Source organism: Corvus kubaryi, unplaced genomic scaffold (assembly GCF_017639235.1).
Source record: "Corvus kubaryi isolate FWS band 111438036 unplaced genomic scaffold, C.kubaryi_AGA036_p1.0 134, whole genome shotgun sequence".
NCBI lineage: Eukaryota > Metazoa > Chordata > Aves > Passeriformes > Corvidae > Corvus > Corvus kubaryi.
Genome location: NW_024580668.1, coordinates 9,423,969 through 9,443,066, shown reverse-complemented (window position 1 = coordinate 9,443,066; position 19,098 = coordinate 9,423,969). Strand labels below are relative to the sequence as shown.

Here is a 19,098-nt window from a genome sequence, read left to right as displayed (position 1 = left end):
TCATTGGGACAAAAGTGATCATCCTGCAGGGATGGATGGCAAGATCCAGGCAGCAGGGACCGTTCAGGACTGACAGCAGGGTCAGGGATGGCACTCTCCTGGGACAGAGGCAGATGCACTTTGAGCAGGTGAAGGGTATGGTGGCTGTAGGGCGCATGGTTTTATTGTGCTCTTTTCTGGATAAGTTGCAGCTGAAACACTTGCTATGTTCCATAGTGACTCACAGGATTCAAGGCACACTCTGCTGTGGGCAATGGGGACCGTAGAATGAAGGAATCCCTGAATGGTTTGCCTTGGAAAGGACCCTGAAGATCATCTCATTCAAACCTGAGCTTCCTCCCACCAGACCAGGTTGCTCAGAGTCCTGTCCCCCCTGGCCTTGGATGTTCCCAGGGATGGGGCATCCACAGCCTCTGTGCACAGCCTGGGCCAGAGCCTCACCACCCTCAGTGGTTCCTTAAATGCAACGCAAATCAACCTGCTGCAGTTGAAAGCCATCCCCCCTTCTCCTCCCACCACAGACTCTGTTGAACACTCTGTCCCCATCTTTCCCATGGGACCCTTCAAGTCCTGCACGGCCGCAGTGAGGCCTCCCCAGGCCCTTCTCTTCTCGAGGCTGAGCATCCCCAACTCTCTCTTCATGGAAGGTTATAAAGTAAAAGAAAACAGGCAAAAGCACTGCTGGGCTCCTTCCTCCGGTCTGGCATCTACCTTCTCCTTTCCTGACCCCTGTGTGTAAGTCATGTCCTAGTCTGCTACTTCTGGAAGCCACACAAGTCATTTTGATCCTGGAAACCTCAGCAAGAAATACTTTATTTTTTTCCTTTCCAGTACAAACAGTTTTTCAGCTTTTAAAATCTGAACAAATAGACAAGGTTTTAAAAACAATAGAGCACAGTCTTTTAACAGGATCATTTATCAACGGCCTCGGAAAGCTGCCCATGCAAGGACAACCCCATGGGCACCATTTCCTTACTCTGCAAGCAATCTTTTTAAAAATGCCCAGTTTTGTACAAAGTTCCTTTCACTTTTAAAACATGAATAGCTGAGAACTGAAATAACAAACTGTCCATAGCTTCAAATGACTAGTCAAGAACAGTCCAAACATAGCACCATTTTCCGGAAGGTCAGACTTCTTCCTTGTCCTAGTTTTGTTATGGTCAGTCCTGGCTCTCTCTTTGCTGGGAAAGCTGTTCCTGTTCAGCCACTCTAACCCAGCCCTGGCTGGGGAACAGGGAACCCGGCCCGTGGCTTGTTTTTCTCTTTGGTTTTCTCCCTGGTGTGAGGGGATGGAAAGGGTGCTTAGGCAGGATACTCCCCCTGTGGGGTGAGGGCTCCCCTGGCCCATCACAAAGTACTGAGAGTTGGCTTGAGACTCCTTCCTTAGGCTAGAGGAAAAAAATAGCTTTTGTTGTCTAAGAGCAGGTTCTGTAGGATGCCCAATAGCAGCTGGAGGTCGTTCCTCAGCTGGAGAAGCATCTCAGCAGCTTTAGGGTAACTCCAAATCAGCAAAGCCCAGAGCAGTGAGAGTGGATTCTGGTGCTGTGAGCATCTGGCAGGGCTGAGCAAGTGGTGGGGGGCCATGTGTTCCCTCCATGCTCCCACAGCTGACAGCTTGTGCTCCTCTGGCAGGGGAACGAGCTTTTACTGCCTGAGGGGAACATGGTGTGGCCATCTGGACTCAGTGATCCCTGTGGTCCTCCCCAGCCTGGAAGCATGTTTAAGGGAGCTCACCCAGTTTTTTCTGGGGGAGGAAAGGTGCCCAGATGCATCTCTGCTGGGAGCTGTTGCTGGTTTGTGCTGGTCGGAGCACAAAGCTGCTCCTTTATGCAATCAGGGGGAATCAGGGAGGGAATCGTGCTGCAGAAGAGCAGGGACAGCCTGGTGAGGGTAAGGGGCACTGTGTGAGAGCCAAAGGCTGGCTGGTGTGGAAGGGTTCATGAGCTACAGTGCTGAACTGATAGAAAAATATGTTCCTCTGCTATAAAGTGCCAGAATTGCTTGGATGGAGGCTCTTTAATTTCCTTCTCATCCTAGTAATGAAGTCACCATTGGCTGATCAGCAGAGGGTGCCCATGGGAGGATGCCACCTCTAGGGAGAGGTGGATTCTGTGTGCAACAGCTCTGTAGGGTAAGGCTGGAGCTGCTCAGGAACGTGGACATTTTCCAGCCTGCCTGTTCGTGGGAAACTGGAGTCAAGCTGGGTAAATCATGTGGGGTTTTCATTCTGAGCTGAGGAGAGGTCTCCAGAGGTCTTCTCACAGATGCCCTGCCTTGTTCCACATTGGTGTTGGTCCCACGGCTACTGGCATCCCAGTGGGATCAGAAGAGCATGAGGAGGACACAGGCTCCTGCTCCCCCACTGCTGCACTCACACCCTGGAGCAGCTGGAACTCTCCTGTCTGGGACGAGATGACGGCATTCACAGTTTAAGCAATAAAACAGGAGAGAGGATGAGGACTCTCAATCCAGCTCAATAAAACAGAACTGGAGGACAGGACTGCTCTGTGCCCAGCTTGGTCTCTGCAGACACCTACGGACCCACCTCTCCTCGGGGAAGACACGTGTTTTCCATAACCCATCATGTCAGTCCCAGGTGTAACCAGAAAGCCCAGCAAAGTGGGACTGCAAAGCACAGCAGCCCCAGGGGCCGTGGGGCTCTCCCCAAACACTGCTGCCACAGGTTTTAGCTACTCAGTGTGGGTCTTTGGGATATGGCAAAGGACATGGGGGCAGCATTAGGAAACTGAAATCGGATGAGCACCATGACATAAGGATTGTTCAAAAATATACATACACATACCATGTATATATATATACACATATGCATATGTGTGTTTTCCCAACGCACACCCTCATATGCTCCATAAGGCATGTGCATCTGCATGGAGGAGGGAGCATTATAAATGGATTTACCATACACAAGGAGGGCTGCCATCTCAGAGAAGGGAAGCCAGTTCCCGGAGGGACGTGTGAATACGTGTGTTCTTTGAAATCTGCAATTCCTGTGGTGAGTTTTGTTCCCTGCAAGGAGCCCTGGCTCTGCTCAGTCCCTGGATTAAGATGCAGGTGGTCTTTAGGTCAGAGAAACTATTCCTCAACTGATAACTACAGGGTTTTATTCTTCAAGAAATGATAAATCCACAAAAATAAAATTGAAAAAAATGTTCCCGCCTCCAGCTTATTCCTGAATTGTCCTTCTGGGGTCATCAGCCCCAGAGCCAAAGCAATACCCCCGGCCAGGAGGCGGTGACACTGCTGCACCAGAGTAAGGGCAGCTACCGAGCATCAGGAAGGGAATACCAGCATGGCAGAGTTAAGGAGAACTGGGGCCAACAAGATTAAGGGAAAAAAAAAATGTAGCAGCTTTTCATAAAAAAATTATCCCAAGAACTGTTGTCACATTGGAGCAAGTCTGTGTGATATAAGTTAATCCTGTCCTTCACAGCAGGAGAAGGAAGACATGGCATGGCAGTGTGGCTAATGCTGCCTCCTCTCCGCCTTCTCTTCCAAGTGCCCGACCTGTTCTGCCAGCTCAGAGACTTTGGCTTGGCAGTCAAGGAGGTTGTCCTTCAGTCCTGTTATTTCCTGAGAGTGGGCAGCCAGTGTCCCGTTCATGTGGTCCATGTAGTCCCACAGACTGCCCGTGTGTTTCTCCAGTTCCTCCCTGATGTCGTCCAGGCTGCCGGTGATGGCCCCCAGCCTGCCGCAGGCGCTCTCCACCCGCGCCACCCGCTCGTCGAAGTGAGAGACCTCCTGCTGCAGGCCATGGGCCACATTCTTGCAGGAGCTCAGGTCGCTGACAATCCTGGCTTTGAGTCGCTCCAGTTCTCCCTTGAGGTTCAGGACACGGCGGTTGCTGAAGAAAAGCTGGGAGCCTTGGTCATTGACTTTCTCCTGGATGGAGTGGACCTCATCCTCAATCTTCCGCTCGTGCTCATCCAGTGAGGAGTTGACATGTGTCACGGTGTCTGAGTACTGGGAGACAGAGTCCTTGAGCCCTGTCAGAGACTTGCTCACGGTGTTCAGGTTGATCTTTAGCAAGGTGATCTCCCCTTGCAAAGCCCCCGATGCTTCCTCCTCGATTCGCCGCTGGATCTCCAGGATGGTGGCGTTCAGCTTGCGCAAGAGGTCATAGTTGCTGTCCATCCGGAGGAGCAGGTCCTGGTTCTTGTTCTGGCAATCCTCAATCTCTGTCCGGAAGGTCTCCACATCTTTCGAGGCCGAGGTACAGCCCAGGGAGCAAGTGCTCTCCAGCGTGATGAGGCGATTCTGCAACACCTCCAGTGTCTCATCCGTCCGTTTCCTCATGCTGGCAAGCTCCCCTTCCAGCACGGGCACCACTGCTCCGTCCATTCCCATGGGAGAACTGACATTGTTCAGCTCCCCCACTATGGTCATGAACCTGTCCTCCAGGGTCTGCATTTTGTCTTCAAAGGCAGTCCTCATGCCATCCACCTCTGCCACCACCGTGCCTCTCATGCTGTCCTCTATACCAGAGCAGCAGCTCCCTGTTTCCCTCTCTGTAGCATTGAGTCTGGCTTCCAGGTCCTCAAAGCGCCCTTCAAAGAGGTTCCCTAGGGTGACAGTGGAGATTTCTCCATCCAGGCGTGAGTGCAGGTTCTTCTGGGACTCAGAGATGCTGTGAAGGCCTTTCTCAAGGATGTTCATGCGCTCAGTGAGGTAGTCCAGGTTGCTGCAGCAGCTTTCCACCACCGTCAGCCCTTGGATCTGGGTCTCCAGCTGGGAGATCTCTTTCTTAATCTCCAGCTCCTTCCCATCCAGCGTCTGCTGCAGCCGCAGGTTGGCAGCTTTCTCCTCCTCGCACTGCTGCCGCACCTCTTGGATGCGGAAATCACATGTGGTCTGGATCTTGCCCAGCTTCTTCTCGAAGCCATCAAGCAGCTCTCCACGCAGGTTGCTCAGCCTCGTGTCCACGTACTCCTCCAGCAGGTCGATGGAGGTGAGGGGCGAGGGCCGGGCAGACTCCAGCAGGTGCTTGATCTGCCCGTCGTGGTCCAGGACCATGCCCCGAACCTCGTGCAGCAGATCTGCCTTGGTTTTCAGCACATCGCTCACCTCCATCACTTTGGTCAGGATCTCCCCCACGGGAGGGTACGTGGCGATGTCAGCTTTGTCCGCCACATCCACCAGGCCGTCGGGGATGATGCCGAAGCCCACGGATGAGTCTGGTGTGCCTGGGCTGTTCATCAGGGAGCCTATCATCTTGGTGGTGTCCTCCTGGATGGCCAACCGCAGGCGGTCTCCCAACCCACTCACCATGGTGTGCAGGCTGTTGTAGGACTGGGAAAGGCGCCTCACCTCCTCCTCCAGCCGATCCAGGCGGTCCCCAAAGAGGCCGGGCAGCTTCCTGCCTGCACAGGGAAAGAAATAGAGAGGGAACAGTAAGGGCTGGTGCTCCTTTAACTTCCCTCCTTCAAGTCCTTTCCCATAATGACCGTGTGTCCTGCCCTCTGTTATTGTCATTTCAGCAAAATCTCAGCCCACATCTCTCCTTAAGATATCAGGAAACCCTCTTTCCTCTTGGTATCCAGCCCTCTGCTCCCAAGTTCAACAGCAGGTGGTGATAACATCCCAGGGGTGCTTTATCTTGAGATGCACCCTATCAACTCCATAATTAATGGGAAAATGCTTTAAAGCAATGACAAAAGGCAATTTTGAAGCTGCATGTTTTGAAAGAAACAAGATTTTAAAAGCAAGTGGTCCTCAAAGCAATCAAATGTCATGTCTCTGATAGAAAACGTCACCCACTGAATTTTTGCTAAATTCATGCTCTCTGCTGGAACAGAGAGAACCTGGAGGTTTGAATGCATTACAGTGGTGACCTGGGGACATGAAGCAGGAGTGATATCTCACCATATTGGTTCTTCTTTGGTCCTGGAAACAGGTCAGGGTGGCTTTTGGGATAGGGAGGAAGTCTGGGCATTGGGAACATCTTTTGCCCGGGAGGCATTTTAGGGCTGGGATGCTGGGGCAGAAGGCCAGGCTGGTCCGTCGGGCTGTCGTGGCACCCTTCTCCCATGAAGCCCGGGCAGCACCTCCAGGACAGCTCGGTCACTGTCTTGTATCCAATCTTGTATTTGGGCCTGAAGAAGGTGCGGTACCTTTCCAGGAGAGGGGAGGGAGGGAGAAGACAGTTTAGAGAAGCAAGCTCAACATCAAGCAATAGAGCAGGGTCACGGTCCCGTTGGATGTGGGAGATCTGGGCACATGGGAAAGCTCGGCTGAAACCCTTGTGCTGCACCTGCAGACCAAGGCCCACCTTCTCCAAGAGCTCTTGCTGCACCATAGCTCAGTGTAGCATTACAGTGGGGTTTTGGTCAAGCATTTTTTAACCTAGGATGCTGTTGATTTAGAACTGCAGCTCTAAGTGTATTGCTGCAGTCCCTGGCTTGATAGGTGACCACTGTGACAGATGCCACACTGTTTGGCGACTTCTGGCCCAGCAGGGCACAAGATGAAATGATGGAACTGATTTCAAAAGCCCTGCAAGCTCACATCACTTCCAAGAGGGAAGTGGACTGCTTGTAGAAGTGTTTTGCACTTTGAATTGACCTAGTGGGATCCAAAAAATCCTCTTCTCAACAGTAATCCTGCCTGGAAGCCCCCATGAGGGTTGAAATACCTTTGGAAATGTGTTTTCTCTCTGTGTGGAGGGCATCAGTTTGCTGGGAAGCCTAAAGGGTCTTGGGCTGGCCTGGTGAGGGTCCCCAGGGTAATGCTGTGATGTGCACAGAGGGATGGCTCCTTACACTGCCTCCTGCCCCAGCTGGGATGCCCTGGGAAGTGTCTCCATCGTGAATTTGGGCACTACAGCACTGATCCTCCCTTACCCAGCGCACAAGGTGCAAGCCCACCTCACACCTTGCCCTCTGCTCTTGCTCTGAATGGGGTCCCACCAGTCATGAGGGAGGATTCAGCTGCTCCCTGCTTTCCTGTGGCACTTCCCTGTCAGGTAGCAGGGATGGGACAGGACCCTGCTGGCACCTGTGCTCCCCCACCAGCTGAGCTGAGCCATCCAGGGCTGAAGATGGCACTTTTCTCACCACCTCTAAATATCAGTGCTTTAAGCCTGTCTTTTGGAAACTTCCAATCTGAATTTACCAGGGCCTGAACACCTTGAAGTTTGCTGTTTTGCAACAACACACACAATCAACCTCTTGTTCTTCTCCAGCACGTTCAGCAGAAGGTCTTGGAAGAGCAGCACAGCCACCTGTGCGGCAGAGGGGCTGCATTAGGCACTTATCCATTGGTCAGGGCAGCACGTGGGGCTGATTCCCTGTCATCCACATCCTTGTCTGAATCCACAGAGTCCCCAGCCCAGGCTGCAGCCCCCGGCAATGCTGCTTCCACTGACTCCCAGCGAGATACAGCCACCTCCATACACGCCACAGGGCAGGGGGATAAAGCAACCCCAAATCTTCTGCTCTTTGAATCTCTTCAAAATTTCTCAACACCAATTTCCCAAAGGGACAGTTTCAAAACAAGCTCTTCTTGTTACTCCTCTTCACAGGTGCTGCAGAGTTTCAATGATCTTTTCTTCTGTTGTAGTGTGTAGAAACCTGCCCAGGTGTACCACAGGAGATTCCTGCTCCAGCCACCGTCAGGGGGTGAGGCAAGGATGAGGATGGCCTCCAAAAGGCAGAGCACCTTCTCAGTGTCATCCCAGCCTCTGCAGAGGAGCTCAAAGCCCTTGGGCACCTCCAACTCCTTCTCCACTGCTCCAAACCATGTCGAGGGGAAGTATTTGCAGCCAGCTGCACAAACATTAGTTGATGGCCCAAGCACATGGAAAACCCGTGTTTCCCTTTAGTCCACGGATGCAGCATCTGAGGCTCTGCAGAAAATTCAGCTGTGGGTCCATCTGCCCTCAGAAAACACTCTGGTTTCACCATGGTTTTGCTTGAAGGAGACAAGCAGAGGACACTGTGGAGATGGGAGAGGCTTTGGGGATATCCTCCATGGATACCAGCAGCTGCAGGATGTCCTGAAGGCCCCGAATGCTGCTAGAACACTTGTGATGGAAAGAACAAGTGAGCAAGTGGGTCTGACTGCCCGTCTCTGCCAGCAGAGGCTGTGAGCAGAGCCCCTGGCACCACCGGCACATGGAGAGTCCCAGCCAGCTGCCACAGGACGGGCACCAGGCTCCGACAGAAACTTCCCTCATCCCAGTTTTCCTCTGTGCTCAGCTCTGCTCCACTCCTCAGGCCTGGGGAGGATGCAGAAGAATGGCTTTTCCGCATGGAGCAGCATCCCCGGAGGGTGGTGAAGCACAAAGCCCCAGTGTCTGCCCTTTGCCGCCAGCGCCCCCGGCTGTGGCACAGTAAAGTGTTTCCCTTCAGCACTGACGAGGTGGCAAAGAGTTTTGCAAGTATTTTCCTGGAGCAGGAAGCACTGAGCCATCCCCAGCCACGGGTTCCATTTCCTCATCCTCTCTGTCAGGTCCTCGCAGAGCTGCCGTCATTCTGCCACATTGCAGGTCTGTGACAAGCTGCTTTCCTACACACATGCACAGGCACCTGACCACTGCTCATGATTTCCTGATTGATTTCTGAATCACAGAATATCCTGAGTTTGAAGGGACCCATAAGAATCATTGTGCCCAACAACTGCACAGGGCACTCTCAAAAATCACACCATGTGCCTGAGAGCATTGTCCAAAGGTTTCTTCAACTCTGTCAGGCTTGGTGCCATGATCAGCTTCCCTGGGGAGCCTTTTCCAGTGCTCAACTGCCCTCTGGGTGAAAACCTTTCCCTGCTATCCAATCTAAACCTCCCCTGACAGTTTCTGAGGAGGCATAGAGCTCCCTCTCCCTCCTGACAGGTCCCACCTTGCCTCCTCCCAACACCACGGCCCTGCCACTAACTCCCATATCCAGGAAAAGTCCTTCAACTCCTTTCCCTGCCCCTGCAAAGTGGGGGTTCATGGTCAGAAAGGTGGCACAGGGTCTCAGGAGAGAGAGGTCATTGGGAGGGGAAGGGAGGCATGCCCCAGTGTCCCCCATACTCACAGCACTTTCCCCGGGCACTTGGGTCCCCAGCTGCACTTGTGGTACTCGGCCTTGACGTAGCTCTCGGCCCCGTCCTGCAGCGTGCACGTCACGTTGCGCTGCACCACGTAGGCACAGTAGCTCCTGGGGGGAAACACAGCAAGACACTGTCACCCCCTGCCCAGCTGACAGCAGTGCCTGCACTGCTGGACACTGCCAGCGAGGTCTGGGTGGCAGGAGCTGGAAGGAGCCCCCCCAGCTTGGGAAGCTGCTGGGTAAGGGCATCACAGCCACGCTGCAGGAGCAGGGTTCCTGTCACAGCCACAGGCACAGCCACATCGTCACCACTGCTAGTGGTGTCACCAGAGCTGGGCTGTGCTTGGCACAGCATGGACTGTGTGGTGAGACTGTGTGAGGACAATCAGAATCCCAACAGCAGCAGTTGTGGGAATAGCACCCCAGAAATAGCTCCAGCAGTGCCTGGCAGGGGTGGTCTGTCCTGCTGCAGCTTGTGGAGTGCTGCCAGCACAGGGGCCAACCCAAAGCCTTCAGCCCTTGCTGTGCTTTTGGGTGCCACCACAGACCAGGCACAGAAAGGAGATGTGGCTCTGTAGGGCTGCAGCATCATGGGCAGGGATGGAGGAGCAGATCCCTGGAGGCAGGGATGTGGAGCAGATCTGTGATGGAGGCTGGAAACCCCTTCAGATGTTGTCTCGGTTTTGAAAGACAGGTGTCTGCTAAGGAAGGCAGAGGCCCCCCTTGAAGTGGCAGATATAACCCCTTTTCCCTCCAAGTTATTATATTCTGAAATCAAGGGCCTTTAGGCAAAGATGTGGGAAATAGGAATAACAGTTCTTTACTCTCTCTATATATATGTATATAACCAGTCAAACAAAACAACAACAACTATGGCAGTAACAGCAATCACAAACCCAGTGCCAGCCTTCTCGGCTGTCAGGCTATTTCCCCTCGGGTGCAGTTCTGCTCGCAGCCGGCAGGGGCGCTGGCGGCTCCCGGTGAGCAGGGCAGGTGCGATGGTTCCCCCGCGGCTGCAGGGGGCGCTCCGGAGCGAGCTCGGGAAACCCGCGGCTCTGGTGCCCTGGGATCCCGGGAAGGGATGGAACAAAGGCTTCACAAACCCCTGGGCAGCCGATCCCGGACTCTCAGGAACAGCGGCTGAAGCGGCAGGGACGGACGCAAATCCCGGGTGGCAGACGAGATGTATCCAGATGGGAAAAGCCCACGGAGGCCCAGGCAGGCAGGGCGAGCAGGGCTACAGCGTAGCGGAAGCTCAAAGCAGCAGCGGGGCAGGGCAGCCACAGCCCGGTCTCCAGCAGGGCAGGGAAAGCGGCTTTTGGGGTCCCGGCGTTGTTTCCAGCAGGAAGAAAGAACGGCCAAAAAGAAAGAAGCAGCAGCTCCTTTCTCTGCAGCTTCTCTCTCTGGACGCTCAGAGCGAACTGACCCCACACCCAGGTGTAGACAAAAGAGTAGCCAGGTCCGCCCCACTCCCCTTTTGTCTTTCTTAAGTACAGCTATTTGTCCCCTAGCAACATGCATATGGGAGAAAATTCCTTTAACAGGGAAAAAAAAAAAAACAGACTAAACTAAAACCCCAACAGATGTCTGGGACAATACAGAGAGCTTTATCCCTCCTGCCATCCGCCTGCAGCTGGGTGCCACAGGTACCAGCCAGCTCCAGCCACGGAACTCTCCTGAGCCAAGCAGCAGATCCAGGTGCTGAGGATAAGTTGGCTGGGAGGAAGGCGGTGTGTGGGAAGGATGCAGGACTGCTGGTAGGACAGATGGAGGCCAAGGCTGTTCCAGCTGAAGGCAGGGCTGCCGGCAGGAGCAGATGGACTTGGTCCACAGGGGCAGAGACAGCAGGGATGTGTGGTGAGGCAGGGATTAAGGACAGGGGGATGTGGCAGACGGCAGAGCGGGAGGAGAGGAGGGCACAGGCCCACCATGCAGAGCAGAGCTGAGGCGTGAGGTCAGCGGGATGGAGCAGATGGGCCAGCGCAAGCTGCAGGTGCAGGGAGGTGTTCAGTGAGGCGGGAGGACATGGCTTCCCCTGTGCCAGCTGGGGGGCTTGGGGTGAATGGGTAGAGAATGTACTTTGTCTTCACCTGTTTGCCATCAGTTCTTGTCCCTCCTTCATCAATCTTTCCCCACTCAGGGCGAGCCAAAGGCCTGCTGCTCTGGCCCCTGAGTGTGACATGGTGGGGCTGGGGGAGGGCTGTGCACACCCACCCTGTGCATGCACACACACACATTCGAACAGGAGACACCACTTACTTTTGGTAAGCCCTTCTTACCAAACCCTTCTGCTCCATCCTGACTGTCACAGTCCCTTTCCTCTGCCTCCACCTGCCAGAGGTGTCTCAACATCATCCAGACCATCATGACAAGCCCATGAGAGCTGGGCTGAGGCTCTGCAGCTCTTTTCTGTGCTCAGCCCTGAGGCTGCTCTCCACAAGCCATGTTATGGCCATGCCAGGGAACTCCAACTGCATCCCAGCCTGTGGCCAGGCAGCTGAGCAGCAGCAACCCCAGCTGCCTCCCAGTGCCCCTGTCCAGAGGCCCTGAGCAGGCTACTCAATCTCCAACAGCCCACCCGGGGCAGGAGCTCCCTCCGTGAAGCAGCAAGGTGTGAGCAGGGTCATCCTCCCTCCAAGCCTCTCTCTTCTCCCTTCCCCTGATCCCACACCCCCAGCACATCCCACTTGCTCCCCCCAGGAGCTGCACCAGCACATCCACCCCAGCCCCTCACCGAGAGCTCCCTTTGATCCCCTGGGATGGGCACACACCTCCCAGCTGTGACTGGCATTTCCAGCCTGCCCAGACCTGAGTGGCTCTGCCCTGGCAAGGGGCTGCCAGGCTCAGAGCGTGAGCAGGGCCCTGTGCTGCTCCCTGCTCCTGCACAAGTGAGTCATTCATCCATGCACAGGACCGCAGGAGAAGGAAGGGCAGCCACTTCTCTTAGCTGGAGGCAAAGGAGTTCATGTGTGCATGTGGAAACTTAGGATCACCGTCAATCCATAAATCCAGGAGCTGCTTACAAACACACCACAACTGTCTCTAAGTTAGCTAGTAGCCAATGCAGGCAGATCTACTAGCCACTGCTAATTAACACTGCCTACCTGCGACTGCTCGGGTTAGTGTGGTTCTGGCTCGCTCTCCCTCTCAGAACCCCCTTCCCTTCTTGCTCACCTGTGGCAAGCAGTTTTATAGCTCCAGCCTGATGTTTTTAGAGTGAGCAGCTGGAAAATGTTACGGGTTTTTGAAAGCTCTCACTGGCACTGCCAGTATTGTTTGTCCTGAGGGTTACTTTATTCATTTCAGCTTGTTCATAGCCCCACATCCTCCCTCTTTCAAAGGAGCCCGACAGAAACTGCTCCAGCAAACAAGCAGAGAGGGAAGCGACACCCCCCTCTCCACCCCCAATGTAACAGCTCTTATGCAACTGAACGGAAAAAGTCTACAGTATGTGTAAAACCACATTCCTCACTGCCTGAGCTTTCCAGGTTTCTTGAAAATACTTAAACTCCAGTATGTATGTATTTTACAAGCAAATGAGCAAATTCCCTCCAAACCAACCTGTGTTTTCACACGTAGGTCTGTGCACTGCCCTCCTCCCCTCCTGCACATCACCCCCGACCCCCCGCGCCCATGTCACGCAGAGCAGGTACATGCACCTACCCCAAAACCACACACGGGCATCCCCATCTCCTGCAGCCCCGTCCCGCACGGAACCGTAGCACACATGTCCCCACCGCACGCAGCCCGTTCCCTCTTGGAAACACAACTCCCGGACCCTCCTCTAGATGGAGGGGGGGCACCGAGACACACGGACACTGCTGCGCTGCCGCCAGCCCTTGCTCAGTACCTGGCACACGATATGGAGCAAGGGATGCCCGCGGCCGGTACCCAGGGACTCCTGCCCAGCCAGGAATGCCCGCAGGCGAACCCTGGGGAAGATACCCATGGCCGGCACCGGGGGTTGGGTACCCGCGGCAGCCCATCCCCCGGGGATGCTGCCTGTAGAGCCCAGACGCGTGGCCGGTGCCCGCTGGCCGCGGTCCGTTCCCGGTAAGGGATGCCCGACGGAGACCCGGCTCGGTGCCCGGGGGCGGCGGCTCCCGGTGCCCTCCGCATGGGTTGCGCGGCCGCGGCCGAGGGTCGCTTACTTGTGCTTGCCCACGGGCTTGCCGGGGCCGAGTTGCGGGCTGGAGCCGGCCGTGTAGAGGCTGTACCTGCCGCCGTAGGGCAGGGGGGCGGCGGGGGGGTAGAAGGCACCCTTGGCATCGGCGAGGGCCAGCAGCGTCCCCAGGGAGAGGCAGGCGAGCAGCGCTCCGCGGCGGCGCAGCGCCCGCGCCCGCCGCATGGTCCCGGCCCGGCGGCGGCGGAGCGGGATGGGACGGGACGGGACGGGATGGGATGGAACAGGACGGGGCGGGACGGGGCGGCCGCGGGGCCCCGCCGGGACAGCGCTGCGGAGGGGACCGGAGCGCCGCCCGCTGCGCCCTGCCCGGCCCCTGCCCTGCCTGTCGCTGTCCTTGTCCCTACCCCTGCCCGGCGGCACACGCCGCTCCGCCGCCCGCCCGTCCCCTTTTGTACGGCGGCGGCGGGGGCGGGCCGCGCTCCTCCTCCCGCCCTCCCACGGCCGCCGACCCCGGCCCCGCGGGCGGGGAGACAAAGAGAAGCCCCCCGACCCCCCTTCTCCCCCCGTCCAGCCCCCGCCAGCGGTGCTGCAGCCCCCGGCGCAGTCCGGGCGGAGCGCGCTGCCGACCCCGGCGGGGGCTGGACGGGGCTCACACCCTCTCCTGGCCCCGGCCGCCTCTTCGCCCCTTCTCCCGATGCCCCCTCCCTGCGCACCGGGCGTTTGCCCCCACGGGGTAGCAGGTGCAGCGGGGTCTGGAGCCCTCTGGCTTCTGGTTCCCCCCAGTCCCCAGCTCTGCTCTGCTTCATCCCGGAGTACAGGGGAGAGAAAGGCTGAAGCGGCCCTAACTCTGCCCCCGAGGACATCTGTGCTGCTGGAGATTGGCGGCTGTCAATCATATGGCTGGCACCAGCCTGGTGCATCGAGCATCCCCCAGCGAACCCAGAACCTGCAGGAAGAGGGGACAAGAATGTGGTGCTATTTTGGAGTCCTCCTCAGATTTTGGCTTTGGATCCAGGCTCCAGGAGAGAGGGGGGAATCCCTTGCCTTTCCCTGCAGGTCCCTGGATCTCCCATAGCCAAGCACATTTCATCTTCCATGGCTCTGGAAGGCATGTCCGTGTGTCCTCACCATCCTGCCCTGCAGAGACCCCTGCTAACCTGCACCCCGATGCCCCCACCCACAGGTGACCCACCTGGGCCCTGAGCACCCTGTCCTGCCCTGCCAGCCCTCCCCAGGCTCCACACCATTAACTACAGCAGTTCAAGACCCCATAGCTTTTGGGTAGGGGGGGAAAGGACCCCCACCTGGGGCACTGGGCATTTTGGGAGGGGGCACCATCCCTGGTGCTACCCAGTGGAGGTCTTCTTGAAGCCCTGCAGAGGTGAAGCCATGCCAGGGAGCAGGAAATTTTGTGATATATGCAGACAGTTACACCCTTGGGAGTCTCACCAAAACATTACCAGGGGTTTGATGAGGCTCCTGTCTTGGCTGGCAGAAGCCAGCTTCAAGTCAGGGAAGCACCATGACAAGGTGTGCAGTGCTTCTCTGAAACTCTTGGAGGAAAACAAGAGGTGGCTGAGAAAAGGTGGCTGGGTGAAATTCTAAATGAAGGAGTGAAACCTGCTGCTGGGGGAAGGAGGCATCAAGGCTTGGGCTGACACTGAGACAGAGATGATAAGATACTGAGACAAACGGCCTTTTTTCTGTTAAAATGAGTCTTTGGCTCAGTCTGAGGTGAGGACGGAAACATTATCAGGAGAAGAAAAATCCATCAGAGGGCCATGCTGGGAGAGGCGAGCTGGACAGACCAGGCGGAAAACCAAGAGGAGGAAGCCTGAGCAATGAAGCAGTGCATCCTCTCGGTTCAAGCTGCTGCAGGGTGTTGCTGAGCTGCCATGTGCCTGTCAGGCTGCACCCCAGAGGTGCTGCAGCGTGGTTTGTACGTGGTATATTTGGCAGCACATGAAGCAATCCTCATCCAGCTGGTGCGTGGAATTGTTCCGCTCCGCTGGGATGCTGCAGGAGGGACGGTCCATAAGCAACTCTATAAAAACAAACAAAAGCCGACCGAGCCTGCCTGGTTTAATGCTGGATGCCAAAGTGGAGAACGAAGCTTGAGCACAGCCTTAATTTTTTTTCCCTGTGCACAGGGAGTGTGAGCCAGTTCTAATAACAGCACGCTGCACGTGTGTGTCTGAGGCCTCCGGAAAAAAACATCTGGTGTTGCACAGCTTCAGAAAGAGCCCTTGGCCCTGGCCTTTGAGCCTGTGCTGTGCTGAGTGGGTACAACGGGGCTGAGTTAAAAGTGCCCATCCATTCTCACCAGCTTGGCTAGGAAAGGGAAAGAGATGGGAGCCATTGCTCTTGGGTGGATGTGTCTGTCTGTCTGCCTGTCACTGCACTCTAAACCCACCTTGGAAGCACCAGATCCCTTTCTGTCAGATTTCAGAGTGAGGCAGGATCCTCAGAGAGACTGAATCCCATTTTCTTGTTGTACTGTCTAATTGTTTATGAAAAGAGACATCTGAGTAGACAAGGGAGCGCCAAACTTAGGTCCCAACTGAGGAAGTGGATTCATCATCAACTCTTTTATAAGACATCAAGGAATCCATACAGGAGAGAGCCATTATGAGTGCCCCAAACCATGGGAAAACCTCTCATGTGCCTCGTTAGCCATGAGCTAATCCAGCCATGAGACACAGAGCAGCAGGAAGCTGGGATTTGTTAAGTTGCCCTTCTCAGGGAGCAGCTCAGGTTGGACTCCTTGGTGCTCAGCTGTGCTGCTGCCAGTCCCCACCACACTGCAAACCCTGGCCAGGCACAGGGGGGTGCCTGTGGGGAGCTGGGCATGGCAGCCTGGCTTTGGAGAGGTCTCATGTGGAGAAAAAACAGGAGACTCCTTCCTTCCAGGGCATCCTCCCAACGTGGGCACATCCCAGGGCTGATAGAGAAGATGCCAAGCCCCGTCTCACAGAGCTGTGAAGCACGTGCTGAGCACTGAGCTCTCCAGTAGAATGGAAGGGCTTTGCCACACTGAAGTGCAGCCAAAAGGCTCTGCAGAGCTGCTGTCTGGTCAGGGAGCACCAGCCTTTGGTGCTTCCCAGGGGAAAGATCTGCTTTCTCCCCTGGCTTCACCTGGAGAGTAAAAGGGATCAGATCAGAGCTGCTGCTGCTGCTCAAATCTGGATGCTGGGGAAACCCTGCCCGCAGGGGTGCCTAGCTTGGAGGGCTGTGTCCACCAGTGATTCCATATGAGCACATCCTATAATGGCTCAGCATGTGCCTAGGGAGCTCCTTTCTCCACTTGGACTGCCAGGAACTGATTATTTTGGTTCTACCTCTCCCCCCTGCACAGCTGTGCTCCAAGCTAGTCCAGGAATGAACAGGTAGAAGTTTTTCCCTACTAAGGATCCAGCAGAGGACATTATGCAGGACACAGGAGGCAGCCAGAAGCAGGAGCTGAGCAGGAGGAGATGAGAGCAAGAGCAGAGGCACTACGGGCAGCTACTCCCCTGCTCCGACTCCTGGGGAGGGCTGGGGGAACCACCACGAGGCTAATTTCACGAGCGGCTGACACCAAACAGTGACCTGTTCTGCTTCCCATGCTTTTTAATTAACACTTGCATGGCCTCATCAGCTGAGTAATTGCCTCCCTTCATGGGTCAACAAGCCAGCAGCCCCTGACCTCCCGTTCCCATCTGGGTACGAGGTTTGGTGCCTGCACAGGGCGCAGTGGGTGTGCACTCTTGTACCACCAGACTTTTCAGCGGGCAGCACAGTGACAGCAAAAGTGACAGCACAGCCCAGGAACTCTGCAACTCAGCTTGATCTTGGCCAGGACCAGCCTTGCCCACCCTAATGCCGAGCTTTAAATAGGTACCACAGGTGGAAAACCCCCGGCCATGCTGGGCAATAAGAGGGCAGTTTCTCTCTCTGCTGCCATGGGATAGGAGCAGATTGCAGCAAGGGAAATATAAGTAGAATATTAATAATAAAACAGTATCTGCTAATAAAAAGAATATAGCCCTGGAGAAGACTATTGAGCCATCTGGAGATTTTAAAGGAAAGGTTAGATTAAAAAAAACCTGTCAGGACCAATTTGGGGTAGGGAAATGGATTGGATGGCTTCCCAAAAGCTCTCCCAGCCTGCGTTTTTCCAAGTACAAATTCATTTCCCAAAGTGGCAAGGCAAGAGAACAGCTCTATTTAGAGGCAGAGTTTCTCCCTAGTGATTCCCACTGGATCAAAGGCATTCCTTGAACTGGCACTCACAGAGGTCTTTTCTCTTGGCAGCGGGTCTGTGTCTGTATGAGAGAGGGAGCCTTCTGGACAGCCTGGATTTCCCAGGTGCCCATCCATCGGGACCCACTCAGGGCTCATAATCCCTGGGAAGATCCCACAGCTATCCCACACTGCTTCCCCAGCCCCAGGGAGGACTGGGGACACTGTGTTGTCCAAACTGGCAGGCAGGATGCATATCCCAAATGCCACAGCAGTGCAGTGGGATAAGAGTTCAAGGAGAACAGTGATAGTTCTGCAGGTGCTCCAGTTCCCAGCTAAAACTGAGCTCAAGGAAGTCCACCATGCTCATGGCTCAGCTGCAGGACTGGAAGCTCTTTCTGGCTCCCAGCACATGTTTTTGCTGCATCCCTGCTCCTTGCTGGGCATGGGCCACTTCTCCCATTGGTCTCGATGGGAAGGGGATGCAGGTGTGCAGGCAGGAGGCATCCCTGGTGCATCAGAAAGCCAGGCAAGGTCACAACATCTGCCTTGTTTGGAGGTTGCCGAGGTTTTGTTCTGAAGCAGCCCCTGGCCGCAGTCCCAGGGGTGTGGTTGCAGTGTGTGTCCCCCAAACTACGGGGTGGGGGCACCGGGGCTTGCCCAGGCTCCGGAGGGAGCTGCGGCCGGGGGCTGAGAACAAAATCCCTTTCTTCGTGGGAAAGTGTAGTGACTTGAAGTGGTCAGACAGCCTTATCTCTGGTTTCGAAAGCCACACGCTGATCATTTGTCAAGATTAGCGCGTGCGGTAGAAGAGATGGAGCAGTTCCAAATCCATGCTCACATCTCTTCCCTGGGCTCACAGCCATTCATAAAAATGCCAGAGCAGCAGCAGCGGCGGCAGCACATACTGGGGTTGTGGTTTGGGGAGGACTAGGAGGGGTCAACCACAGGTTATACAAGCTCTGAGCAGGGAAAAGAATACACAGGTTGCTTTATTTATATATCCATTAGCGTCTTTCCTTCAGAAAAATGTGCAGGGAGACTGGCAGTGGGAGATTTAGCAAGGATGAGGGGCAGGCAGGAGGTGATGTGCTTAAAAAACTTTTCCCAGCTATGCCAGGACTCCAGGGATGAGAGCATTAGCAGGCAACGGCCTTGGAGATGGAGCAGCTCCAGGATTCAGCAGCACACAGGTCAGGGTGAAGAGTGAGGAAAGGAGAAGGTGACACACTCCCAGTAAACCCCAGCATGTTGATGGTGGGGCACTGGGGACCTGTGGTGGCTGGGTGGCTGGGCCTGTGAGCCCCAAAGAGGAGCAGCCCTGGTCTCAGCTGATTCCTATCAGATTGGGCTCAGCTGAGCAGGAGTCTGGGAATGCTATAAAAGGCTGGTGCCCAGGGCTAGGGAGGAGTAGGGGTTTTGTTTCCTGTATCTAGGGTATGAGAGAAAAGGTTGCTCTGTGGGCAGGTAAAGATCTGGGAGGGATCCCTAGGGCAAGCAAAAGGTTAGACAGCTCCTGCCTACCTGAAAGAATATCCCTGAAGCCAAAGGAAAGTGGTAGGAGAGGAAAATGCCTTCAGAGTGAGGGCTTGAGGCTGTGTCAGGCACAGAGCTGTGCTGGCAGAAGGACTGAAGCCAGCAGTCTGTGAGGGAAGGTGCAGCTGGGGAGCTTTGGCAGGAGGGGTCCTTGCAAGGAGATTCCTG

At 55.4% G+C, this 19,098-nt stretch overlaps 1 protein-coding gene across 1 annotated transcript; it reads right to left on the bottom strand.

The window, feature by feature from the left end:
- Positions 1-3,099: 3,099 nt before the first annotated feature.
- EMILIN3 (elastin microfibril interfacer 3) lies at positions 3,100-13,401 on the bottom strand. Its single transcript, XM_042049679.1, has 4 exons — positions 13,199-13,401; positions 9,033-9,155; positions 5,878-6,125; positions 3,100-5,375 (listed from the first exon to the last, which is right to left on the bottom strand). Exons 1-4 carry the CDS (start codon positions 13,393-13,395, stop codon positions 3,481-3,483), a joined length of 2,463 nt encoding a protein of 820 aa, XP_041905613.1. The 5' UTR covers positions 13,396-13,401; the 3' UTR covers positions 3,100-3,480.
- Positions 13,402-19,098: the final 5,697 nt, after the last annotated feature.

What these genes read in the sequence shown, in the direction of transcription:
- EMILIN3 (XM_042049679.1), bottom strand. Translation starts at nt 13,395, where the DNA reads ATGCGGCGGGCGCGGGCGCTGCGCCGCCGCGGAGCGCTGCTCGCCTGC. An exon ending in AAGCCCGTGGGCAAGCACAA is followed by an intron (nt 9,156 to 13,198) that starts GTAAGCGACCCT and finishes GTTTCCCCCCAG; the next exon opens with GAGCTACTGTGCCTACGTGG. An exon ending in AAGTGCCCGGGGAAAGTGCT is followed by an intron (nt 6,126 to 9,032) that starts GTGAGTATGGGG and finishes TCTCCTGGAAAG; the next exon opens with GTACCGCACCTTCTTCAGGC.